Source organism: Musca domestica, unplaced genomic scaffold (genome assembly GCF_030504385.1).
Source record: "Musca domestica strain aabys unplaced genomic scaffold, Musca_domestica.polishedcontigs.V.1.1 6, whole genome shotgun sequence".
Lineage (NCBI taxonomy): Eukaryota > Metazoa > Arthropoda > Insecta > Diptera > Muscidae > Musca > Musca domestica.
Genome location: NW_026712363.1, coordinates 15,113,756 through 15,127,146, shown reverse-complemented (window position 1 = coordinate 15,127,146; position 13,391 = coordinate 15,113,756). Strand labels below are relative to the sequence as shown.

General features: G+C 33.6%; 1 protein-coding gene across 8 annotated transcripts in view; it reads right to left on the bottom strand.

Moving 5' to 3' along the window:
* LOC101901746 (CUGBP Elav-like family member 4) overlaps nt 1-12,443 on the bottom strand; it is a 366,807-nt gene extending 354,364 nt beyond the window's left edge. For all 8 annotated transcript variants that reach the window (XM_059129090.1, XM_059129093.1, XM_059129095.1 and 5 more), the window contains exon 1: nt 12,305-12,443. In XM_059129090.1, coding sequence (XP_058985073.1) covers nt 12,305-12,410 — 106 coding nt within the window. In that variant the 5' untranslated portion in view covers nt 12,411-12,443. The remainder of the gene's footprint in view (nt 1-12,304) is intronic.
* Between the last annotated feature and the right edge of the window lie 948 nt (nt 12,444-13,391).

The following is a 13,391-nucleotide window of genomic DNA, read 5'->3' as shown; positions in this document are numbered from 1 at the left end:
TGCTCTTACGATAGCCACTTGTGGTTTTCCAGCCAAATAAAAAGGAATCACAATATCACGCTTGAATTCCATCAAGAATAACTTTTTTCTAGAAAATTCTTACAAAAATGCTTTTGTACGCTTGTAACCAATATAGTGAGCTGTCACTTTAACAGTTGTCTGACGAGTGGCTTAGAAATGACAGTAGGCTGATGTTGGTTGCAGTTTTTTGATCTCACACTTTATATGAATTTGGACTTTCGACGTCTTCAAGGACCCATAGTAGAATTTTAGGACAAATAATTTTGTACAATATTTGTACTTGCTACTATTTTAAGGTATTATTTTTAACAATATCTTAAGAAAATGACCAAAAATACCCATTGCTTGACTCATATGATACGCTTAAGTTTTCTTCATATTTTTATCCGCAATATTTCCGAAGACACTATATACCAAAAAATGCGCGGATTTCGCGGAATCCCCATTCAAAAATTTTCAAAAATGTGGAAGGAGGGAATTTGTCTCCTCAATTTCGGTTATTTTTCGTTGTAAACTTTTAAAATACTTTTCGATGCAAGCTTTCAAAACGCTATACTTTCATAATCTGCTTGACTTTTCTCTCAATTATTAAACAAATGAAATTTGTAGCACAGTGTAATTTACCTTATAAAAATCAAAGGGGTACCCGATTCATCTCCAAAAGGACATCTTAATATTTGTATCAGACTTAGGTCAGATATAGCATAAAATTGGGGAAGAAATTCCAATCTCCATGGTATGTCCCCCAGCAACGGTACACAGATATTTGGTCAAATATTGACACTACATATCTGGCGGAACACCTACTGAAGCTTTATAACTTTTTACATAAATTAATATAAGTCACATTCGGATTACGGGCTGTGAGAGCATGTAATTACTGGAGTTTGAATAACTCTAGCGGCTCGGACTTCCCCTAAAAAGAAACATCTCCCCATGTCCGTTTTAATGCCCGACACCTAGGCTATGGCACATCTTTGTAACGCCACTTATGCAAATTTGAAAATAACGTGTCTTTCTTGTTAATGCTTACAATGTTCGTTTGCGAACTTCAATACAAAGCTCATACACTCCTGCGCCCATATGCATACGCTCGCTTGCTAGTGGTTGTGTGCATGTGTGTATATGCGCCAAGTATTTGATAAAATGACAAGCTTATTCATTCAATATCAAGCAACATGTCATTTTTTTCCAGTTCCACTACTTGAAGCTTGATGATGACGACGACGACGACAACGAATGCAGCCAAATGTTAACGGCAGGCAAGCTAGTAAGCAGTCTGGCAACAATTGCCAGAGCAGCAAATTACAGCCATTGGAGGCATAAACTAACGCCATTACCGCACTACCATCAGAAACATCAACGCCACCACCACTACCACCACCATGGACTTCGTCTTACCACAAGCAGTTGAATAGATCTTTCAACACTTTGTATGACTTCAAAACCCCCACCCGAAACCCAGCAGATTTCAAACAAGTCAGAAGGACATCGAAGTAGGGCGAGCCGTAGCTGATGATTCGTAGTGCGTTCTTTGGGCTGGGCATGCAACCATAGACAATTGCTTAAAAATGCATGCATTTGCTGATGAGAAGGCACATTTGCACACTCACACACACACAGTCTCATGTCCTCATAAGATAATCATGATGAGCCTGTGATGATGATGATGAGAGTCTCTTTTGCTGATGAGGTTGACAAGCAAGGCGTAAAGACCGACGAACTGTTGGGAATGGATGCCAGAAATGGCAGAAGCAGCAGCAGCATCTGATGAAGAAGAAGAACTTTGATGTGTGCGTTTTATTTCTTGCTATTGGTGTTACATGAAACACATAACCATGTGGTGATTACCAGACTCCATTGGTCTCCAACTCCCTGTTGCAGCATACACACACACACACATAGATTTTAAGTCCAAGTCATTATCCTGGCTATACCATTACCAAATGACATGGCCTCCATTGCCATCACCATCAGCACCAGCCATCCATCCATTTCCCATAAAGCTCTTCACACGATTTGAATATTGTAATCAATGACTGAAGACTCCTGAAGCCAAACAGTTAGGAACTTTGTAATCATCATTACCAGAACGACTATTATAAAGTAGAAAGTCAAGAGCCTGGAGTACTTTTAAATACGGACTACTGCTACTACTTCTTCTCATCGTAAACACACACACGCATACACACACACCTAAACCAACGAACAAACATATGTTAATAGGTAGTTCTTTGTGTGTGTGTTTGACTTTTCACTTCATTTTATCCGATGCTGTTGAATGTTGCTACTGTTCCTTGACTTTCGTATAAGAATATTGATTAACAAAGGACAACTGAAATAACAAACCTTAAACAAATACAGGAACATCATCGTCAACAAAAACAACAACAACAACATCGTCATCAGGATCTTAAAAATCAGTATTTTAACTTTTGTTGTTAACATCAAAGTGTTAAAAGTCGTTATACATATATTACAAGTGTGGGATTTAAGTAGGATGAACTTTTTCGACAGATGAGAAAAGGGGTCAACATCAAAAGAATTGTCATACTTCTGAAGGGAATCAGAAATCTTAATAAAGAAAATTTGAATTCTATATTATTTGCAGAATGTTGTTTAAAAGAGACCGAGAGAGAAAGGAGAAAATATATTTATAATTAATAACGGCTTCTCTTTGGATGAAACCCGTTTCAGGATATTAGAAGTCGACCTAGCTATGTTAGTCTGTCTGTGTGTTTGCCTGGCTGGCTGGAACTAACGATAGCTCTCTAATATAGTATCCGATTTACTTCAATTTTGGTATATTTTAACAGTTTATCAAAATAATATTTTTATATTACAGAAAAACACCTAATTTTTATATTTTCCATACATTTTCCCTAAAAAATATAATCCAAATAGATCCATTATTGCAATATGATAATTGTATATTAAGACTACAGTAAAATATATCAAGAAACCCATCAAAATACAAATTATATCTAAATATTTCTCTCTATCAGAGATCTGTTGTGAAGATGGGATATATCAGCCCAATTTTTCTGGCCACCACAAAGGATTAAAATTTGAATGATTCTGGATGTAATCTGAATGTAACCTCTATCAAATTTCAAAGCTCTATCATAAATACAAAATATATACATCTGAAAATATAGGGTCCCTTTGCATATGGTCGAAATTATAAAGGGTCATTAGAACATTTGGTCTAAGAACCCAGAACTCCTTTGGAGTTTTGATCTGAAAACGAGTACTATCCATTTTTTATATTTTCCATACATTTTCCCTAAAATATATAATCCAAATAGATTAATTATTGCAAGATGATAATTGTATATTAAGACTACAGTAAAATATGTCAAGAAACCAATCAAAATACCAATATGCTGGCTATTATTAGGAACAAACAGATTGACATATCTAATTAAATACGAGGTAAAACCAGTAAAGAAAGTCTTAAAGTCGGGCGGGCCGACTTTATGATACCCTACACTACTTTGCTGATTTAGTAGAGCTGCGCATAACAATTAAAAGTTTTCATGGGAAAATTCAATCATACACGCCATGATTATAATTATAATTCAAAGTTCAAAAGACTAAATATGCCGAAGCATTTGTATCTTTTAAATTCGGTCTTGTATTGCCCATTTGGTGCGAAATTAATTTGAAATCGGATAAAAATATATATGGGAGCTATATCCAAATCGGAATCGATCTCGATAAAATTTGAGCTGTATTTGATATATTTCCCTGAATATCGTTGTTACGGAGTGCATATTACGGCTGTGGGTAACAAATATGACAAATCGGATGAACAGTATATATGGGAGCTATAGCTATATCTTAACCGATCTTCATCAAATTTGACATACTAGCTTCTAGACTCAATTCGGTCGTAAGTGCCAAATTTCATCCAATGTGGGCAAATATTAGACGTTTGGTGTACAATCAAAAGTAAATCGGACGAAGTTATATATGGGAGCTATATCCAAATCTTGACCGATCTTGATAAAATTTAGCAAATGTATTTAGCAAAACGTATTTGATATATTTCCCCAAATATTGTTGTTACAGATTGCATATTACGGCTGCGGAGGACAAAAATAACAAATCGGATGAACAATATATATGGGAGCTATAGCTATATCTGAACCGATTTCGATCAAATTTGGCATACTTATTTTCAGGTCCTATCTGATCGTACGTGCAAAATTCCATACTATTCAGACTGATATTACACGTTTGGTGCACAATAAAAGGCAAATCGGACGAAGATATATATTGGAGCTATATCTAAATTTTGACCGATTATCTCCAATTTCAATAGGGTTCGCCCTTGGGCCAAACAAATGATTTGTGTGTGCAAAATTTCATCTGGATAGGGCAATAAATGCGAACTGTACTTTGTTTACAAAAATACATGGACAGACGGTCGAACGGACATGCATAAATCGGCTCAGAATGTGATTCTATGCAGATCATCAAAAGGAACTATGGGTGTTTCTCGTTTCCTTTTGTCTGTTACAAACAAATGCACAAAGATATAATACCCCGACCACCTTGTGGTGTAGGGTATAAAAAGAGATGAGGTGGAAAAATCGAATATCTGTGAATAATTTTACATGAGGCTATAGACAAGAGTGGATCTGTTTACACATTTTTTTGTAAGATTCCTAGGTGCCTATTACCAACTTAACTCCGAAACTTCAAAATACCGAATATTTGGAAATACCGCTAAATAAGGACTCTATGGGCAGGCAAATGACTAATCTGTGCGAAGTGTTGTCTTCATATCTAAATTAGTTTCGAATACATCGTGGTTACAACAAACGGACAACTGGACGGAAGGATAGGACATTTTTATACCCTCCAACTTGAAAATGTTCGTAACACTCCTAAATATTCGTCGTAGACCCTATTAAGTATATGTATTCATAATCAGCCTAAAATTTGCAGATTTTTTGTGTGTCCTTTGGTCTGCTGAAATCACGATAGAGCCTGCATTATTTGACGTAGAGCTCCAAAATTTAGGACCAATTTTTATTTTGTCTAAAATGGTCGGTATTTAAAATGAGATATAGCTGTCCACGCTTTGGTATAGCCGGCATATAACGGTACCTCCCGATAGTCGGTATAATATATACATATAATGCCACCTCCCGATATTCCGGGTTTTGTTGATTTTTCACATTTTCCCACGGATTTTTCTAAAAATTAATATTTGTAGTTCATAATGGATTCTAGCTCCGGTGGCAGAACATTGAATATTTATGATGAAGCTTCCTATAGCGCATATATAACGATACCCAAATTTCATATTTAAGAAGATTTGGTAGATAACAATCATTGACGTATTAAATTGTGTATATAGGTTCCCGTTTTGGTATGGGCCCATATAACGGCCTCACACACTTTATGGTCCTTTGAAAAGTTTAACAGCATTATCCAAACGGTCTTACTGATATTTGTTGTTTAAAGTGGAACACATTTGAATACACACGCTTTTAAATAAAAATGTTTCATAACTCAAAGGTGGAGGGTATTAATTAACTTAATGCTAATTAAGTTTGTCATTCTGTTTGTAACACCTCGAAATATACATTTAAGACCCCACAAAATATATATATTCTTGATCAGCATAAAATTCTATATCGATTTAGCTATGTCCGTCAGTCTATCCGTCTGTGGAAATCACTCTAGCTTCCCAACGAAATGAAGAAATTTGATAAAATTCTACTCAAATGTATATTATGTCCGCAGGACGTTTGGTATTGAAAATGGGCCATGTATGTCCACGTTTTGGTATAGTCCCCATATAACCGTACCTCCCGATATTCGGTACTTTGATGATTTTACCGACAATATTCAGCGAAATTGTTTCAAATTTGGTATTTGAAGTTCGTAATGCATACTTCAGCCTATGGCTGAAGATTGTCTGTGCAGATCCACGTCTTCTTATTGCCTCCATATAACAGTACCTCCCCATATTCAGCATTTTCATGGTTTCGGCGACATTATTAACCGGAATTTTTTCAAATTTGTTATTTTAAGTTCGTAATATATACTACAGCCTAAGACAGAAAAGTGCCTTTGCAAGTCCACGTCTTCGTATAGCCCCCATATAGCAGTACCTCCCGATATTCGGTATTTTTATGATTTTGGCGACATTATTTACCACATTGTTTCAAAATTGGTATTTGATGTTCGTAATGAATACTACAGCCTATGACAAAAAAATTGTCTGTGCAGCTCCACGTTTTGGTATTGCCTCTATATAATAGTACATATATATTCGGTATACTGATGATAACGGCTACATTTGGTATTTTTAAGATTTTAACAGAATTTTTAATGGATTTTATTTATTTATTTTTTTTTTTTTGAAAAGTGCCAATTTCGTTTAAAATTGTGGAGGGTATTCAAAGTTTGGCCCGACCGATTTCAAACTTTTATTTTTCATTTGTTCCTGTCAAGACCTGTTACTCAATGTATTGCAAACACAAACCATTTGCTTAAAATTCGTTTTGTCCAGTCTTTAAAATTTTAGGTTATTCATGATTTTCGCACATTTTTCACGGATTTGTCTTAAATTGGTATTTGTAGATCATAATGGTTGGCGAAAAAATGTGTATATACGTCCACGTCCTTCTGTAGCCCCCATATAACGTTAGCACTGATATTCGGTGATTTTTGCCACATTTTCCACGGATTGTCTAAAAATTGGCCGTTTGTGATGGGTTCTAGTTTCTGCGGCGTAACATTGTATGTATTGGTGCACGTTTTCATATAGCCGCCATATAACGGTACCTTCCGATATTCGGCGTTTTGTTGATTTTTACCACATTTCTCCACCCATTTGTCCAAGAATTGGCATTTGTAGTTCGTAATGGTTTCTAGTTCCGTTGGCGGAACATAGTATAAATATCTAATGTTTTTCACAATATAGATTGTTTTGTGGCGATGTAAAGAAGCAGTGAAGTCCGGGCCGAAATTTTTATACCCTCCAATTTCAGAGTTCTGTCTCAATCGGAAATTCAGCTAATATCCATCACTTAATTCGTTAAACTCACACTATTTTCCTGAGGAGTTGAGATGGGGTACCTTAAACATTGTTCAAGATTATTTTTATTTGAATTTAGGTTTTAGCCCGAAAATGGACGATATCAGTTCAAGATATTCATAACTTTATTTTTTTTTTATAATTTGTACAAGACAATATATTATTGGCGGGTTTATATATATTTTTGTACTGACAGTTTCAGACAGCAAGCAGAAACCACTTTGAAACCATGACTCTATTTTGGGTTATCAATTCAGTAATATATTTTTTTACCTCCTATGACGCGTTCTCCGGATAACAATAGCAAAGAGTGTTATTTGTCCATTTAATAGTGATCTCATGGTTACTTTGTTCCCTACTCCACAAAAAGAAAAAAAAATTAAACATTTGCTAAATTTTACGCATTCTTTTTTTGTAAAAAGTTCAAATATTATCCGAGTATATAATTTTATACTCGTATAATGTTTAAACTTTTTTACAAAAATAAAAAAAAAGATATTAACTTCATGCATTTTTTCACTTTTTAAAGTTGCCTGAAACCCATTCTGCTTATCATAGTTGCCGCCTTAGCCCACCTCAAATTTGCATTCAGCCATTTAAAAATGTTATCTTCAGTTCACAGCTGTGCATTGAACCTTGAAATAATCACAAACATAACAATAACAATTACATTACTTTACATTGCATTGAAGTATTACAACTAAAAGCAGCAACAACAACAACAAAAACATCAGCTGCAGCATCATCAACATCATCATCATGGACATCAGCTAACATCACACCAGTATCATCTCATCTCTGGTACGATTATACATATATAACCATTACCATATTTAATGTTTTACAACTTCTCACTCGGATGATTTTTAATGTATAAAGAGAGATATTTACTTTTGTTCCATGGCGAGATTAACTGTGAGAGTTACTTTAATAACAAAAAACTTAAGTAATAACAATATATGAAAATATTTTTTTAGATAGTTTTAAAATAAAAATTGTTTTCGGTTTTAGTTTTTGGTTTTAGAAAAGTAGAAAGCCATAATCCAAAAGAGAAAGAATACAGAATATCAAAATTTCGAACAATTGGGTTTGCAAATGAGTTCTAGTGTGCAGCGAAATTCCATTTCGCTTTGACGAGCTAAAAACCCAAGGCGTATAACATCATAGTGTAATAGTTAGAAATTTCCTAAAGGCTTGGTCTGAGTATATGAAGAGTACCTTGTCATTGGTAGGTGGATCGAGAGTGGAAAAGGCGGTGGTCGTACTTTTAGTCTCATTCTTACTGAGCATTGTCTATCTGATCATTGTGCAATAATACGATATTAGTTAGTAGATTGATTTTAAGTACTTATGACTGCCAAAGTTGGTTAGGAAACACATTATTGGGTAATTTAAGGTTTTTCTTATTTTATTTATTTATTTTTGAGAATCCTCAAACTTAGTCTTAATTACCTCTTGAAAACAATGTTCTATACATTTTTTTTTTTTGCAAATTCGGTAGCTCATTGCCAAATACTTAAGATAATCTATTGTTGTCGATTAGATAGTCTTTGAAAGAATATAAAAATCCAATTGGAATATTATTTTAAAAAATAAACGAGAGGTTTACTGTGAAAGCTCTTGAAAATTGTTTATTTTTTATACCCTACAACACTATGTGTTGGGGGTATTATAAGTTTGATTGGGCCAAAAACTATGTAACACCTTAAATATTTGTTTCCCACTTGGGAAAGTATATATGGATCTTCTTATCTCCATGTTCATTTGTTAACACGATACTGATCGCAATTATGGCTTAATCCTCACGAAATTGAAAATGGAGCTAGGGTTAGGATCAGAATAGAAGCCTATTGCTCTTGGAGATGATTGCAACATTTTTAGGGGTTGATTGGAACAAAAACAGAAATTTTCCTTATTTTCTAGTTGCTCTATAGGCCACAATTATCAACAAATCGACGCTGAAATTTACATGGACTTAGAGTTTAGGAATAGCAGCAGCTTACCAATATGGACGGCCATCGGACAATATTTAAGGGGTAAAATAGACCCTAACTTTTATGTATGAAAATACAACATTTCCAATGAACCGCGAATATTTTTAATGCCATCCAAATCACAAATACATTAAAAGGTCACTTCTGATCACAAAAGTGATGCTGATAGCCAAGATATATGATATATACAAAAATAGGTACAATATATATGTAAAAGAAATCTATCTTATTTATTCACCTTATAAGTCAAGAACTGCTGATTTGTCTTTTGCCAGAAAAGGATAAAATATAAGAAAATCGCGGAGAAAAATTGCCAATAGAAAGTGAATATCTTTTTTTCCATTTTTTTTTAATTTTTGTCATATTTTTTATCGCATGCGATTTTTTTAATTTGACTTGTAAATGAATTATAAATTTTCTAAATTTTTACACCCCGCAACACCACGTTTTGGTGGTATTATGTACATATCGCAATTATCGTCTGATCCTCACGACATTTTACATGGGGTTAGGATTAGGATCAAAATTAAAGTCTATTGTTTTTAAGATGTGCATTTAAGGGTTCAAATGGACTAAAAAATTAAAAATTTTTTAATTTTGTAGTCACTCTATAGGCCACAATTGAAAACCAATTGGTACGGAATTTCTTATCAGAAGAGAGTTTATTACAGGAAAGAAGTCTAGAATTGTGCATGACCATTGGATTATATTTAGCTGTAAACTGGACCACAACTTTCGTGTGAAATTGTTTTGAATACCTAACTTCCTCTGGTCAAAAACCTGGTGGTAACATCTGAGCAGGGCCATTTGACGTTATTTCATTAACGAAATCTTCCAAAATGGATTTGGAAATAAGGGGACTTCGAACATATTGTAGTGTTGTAGGATATCACATGGTAGGCCTACATGAGTATAGCCTTTGCTTACTTGTTAGTTTTGCATTATTTATTTGAAGACTATATGTTTGTTTAATTCTCTTTCGAGACGAGCTCAATGATCTCAAATTTGCAGTAAAAAGAAAGCCAGATAGACACTATCACATACTCAAAACTACGTTGGTTAAGGGGCTCATCGAGCGTATTTGGTGTGGATGATGTCTTAAAAGGACAAGTACCAAAATGTGGACCTGCACAGACAATTTTCTGCCTTAGGCTGTTGTATCCATTACGAACTTTAAAAACCAAATTTGAAACAATTGCGATAAATAATGTCGCTAAAATTATCAAAATACCGAACATCGGGAGGTACTGTTATATGGGGGCTATACGAAGATGTGGACCTGCACAGACAATTTTCTGTCAGAGGTTGTAGTATCCATTACGAACTTTAAATACAAAATTCGAAACAATTCCGGTGAATAGTGCCGCTAAAATCAATAAAGTACAGAATATCGGGAGGTACCATTATATGGGGGCTATACGAAGACGTAGATCTTCATGACCCATTTTCAATACTAAAAGTCCTGCAGACATACTATAGATTTGAGTAAAATTTTATCAATCTACTTCATTTCGTTCGGAAGCTAGATTGATTTTCACAGACAGATAGACGGACATTGCAAAATCGAATTTTAGAATTCTATGCTGATCAAGAATATATATACTTTGTGGGGTCTAAAATGTATATATATATATGTTACAAACGAAATGACAAACTTAATATACCCTCCATACTATGGTGGAATGTGTAAAAATCAACGACTTGGAAAAATGTTTTTTTTTTAATTTTAAGTACAAAACCACGACTATGGAATTTGAGAAAAAGATTTTAAATCAACAATCGAACCGAAGGAGTGGGCCAACATTGTTCATTTCATATCTGACATAAATCTTATAAAATTCAAAATTTTAACGCTTTGTGGCTGAGATACTAAGAGGTGTGGTCCGATATTGTCCATTTTCGTACCTGACCTAACACTAGTGCAAGTATTAGAATGAGCTATGTGTGAGAAATTTGGACAAGTATTTACTTTGAATATCCAAGATTATGGGCTTTGGACAAATATATTAAAAAAAAAAATCCACAATTTGCAATCTTAGGAACATTGGGAAAATATTTAAAATTTGTGAATAATGTTGAAAAGTGGACTTATGTTTTAGCTCTGGTATCTCTTAAAAATTCACTATTTTATTTATCAAAAGTAAGTTGATTATGTAAACAGATTGTTCAAAGGTTGAGAACCGGATTTATGCGAGAGTATATCGGCAAATATAAGAATTTGATGAACAATATTTGCTGCAATGTAGGCACACAGTTATATTCCCATCACTCATTACTCTCATTGAGGAATTCTTATCAACGGATGGCGATTGCGTTGAGTAATTTTGTAGGGAAAAAAACACTTTTTGAACGGAAATTTCACAAAAAGCTGAGAGCGCCTAAAGGTATCAATTGCTCTTTGATTTGTCTTCTTTTTAAAAAAAATATATTTTTTTTTTAAAATTTTTGTTGCATTTTTTCCTTTTCTTTATTGAGTTTGTCTCTCTCTTATGCCAAATTATAGTTTACAGACAAATGATTTTCCACACAACCAAGGTTTAAAGGCCACAACAATTTGCAGTTGTTGCCTTCTATTTGAGAAAAACTTTTTGTTTTAATTGAAAAACATTGTCTGTGTCGTTGTTGTTTTTTTTTTTTAAGTTGAATAATTGGTCTTTGGTCTTCATATTTTAATAACTCAACTTGAGGAATACTTTTCAGAAGGAGAAAAAAAAAAAAAGAAAACAAAATAAAATGAAACAGAATATCATAACACAAACACAGACAACATTAAAACAGAGTCGAGGCAAAGGATACGCATGGCATACCAAACTATGGCTAGCAAAAAGATGTACGAGGAACAACTACAATAACAAAAACTACATCGAAAAAAGAAAACACACAAGGTTAGCTATAGTGGCCAGAATTGAGAAACATACACCCGAAAATGAAACAAATATTGTGAATGTTTTTTTTGGAATGTCAGACTGACTGGCTAGCTGTCTATGGTGGTAGAAAGAGGAGGAGTAGCTTGAAGGAAGAAACTGTTGATTATTTTCTTTGTATGGAGAGTAGAGTAGAAAATAGAATACAGACATCGAAATATGGCTGCCAAAATAAAAAAACGACAACCGAGAAAATAGTTTTTGTTTATGAAAAATACTAGAATTTTTGTTAATGATAGACTGAGTTTGGAAAAAACTTTTCTGTGGATGTGTATGTGTGTTTACTTTATTTTTGTGGTACTTACCCTTGCTGGCACCGTCCGGACCCCTGAGTATGGTGCACTCCTCTATAGTGCCAAAGGGATTAAAAATTTGTCTAACATCCTCTTCGGTTTGTTGTTTGCTTAACATACCCACGAATAGCTTGCGATCTAAATTTTGTTCTGCATCATCAACATGGCCAACATGTATGGAATGAGGCAATTTATGACATATGGTTTGTTGGTTGGTTCGTTTGGTTTGTTTGGATGAGCGGTTGGCCATTCGGATGTTCGGTTGGTTGGTTGGTCCACCATTGGAAGGGTCCATAGATATTTCGTTTGAGTTTTTTTTTTAATTATTTTGATTTCAAAACAACAACGGCATACAAAAAACAAACAAAACAACATTACATACGGGTTGTGGATGTGGAAGAGCAGGGGAATTAAAAATATGGGTAGCAGGTTACGGATGAACATGGAAATAAAGAATAAAAAAAATTGTAAAGAAACAACAAATTAATAATTTTGTATTTTTTTGTTGTACACAAATAATTGCACAATAGTTAGATAGTAAGTAACAGAGTTCAAGATAAATATGAAAATAAGAGAACGGAAAAAAATTATAATATGGCAAAACAGAAAAAATCCAAAAAAGTCAGCCCGCATTAGCAAACGTTTGGTTTTTAGTTTGAAATATTTTTTATTTTTTTTTTTATTTTTCCGTTTTGCAATCATAAACGACAGACAAACAACAACAATTAAGTAAAAAACACGTTCAGTACAATTACAACATTGATAGTTTACGTTTAAAATTTAAATAAAAAGAAGAGAAAAAATACAAAATAAATTATAGAAAAAAATATGCAACGCACGTATGTTAAAAAAGAATGACAAAAACAAACACACGTCACAACATTTATAGGTTATTATTTATTTTTTATAACAATAATGATTTTTTTTTATAAAAATAGGATTTTTCATAAATGCAAAATAAAAAATAGTATATTTTATTTGAGATTCGAACCCGAGAATCATTGTTATATCAAAAAAAAAATAAATAAATAAATAAAATTAAAAACGAATATATGAAACAAACCCGGGCGAGCATAATTTTTGTATTTTTTTAAATAAA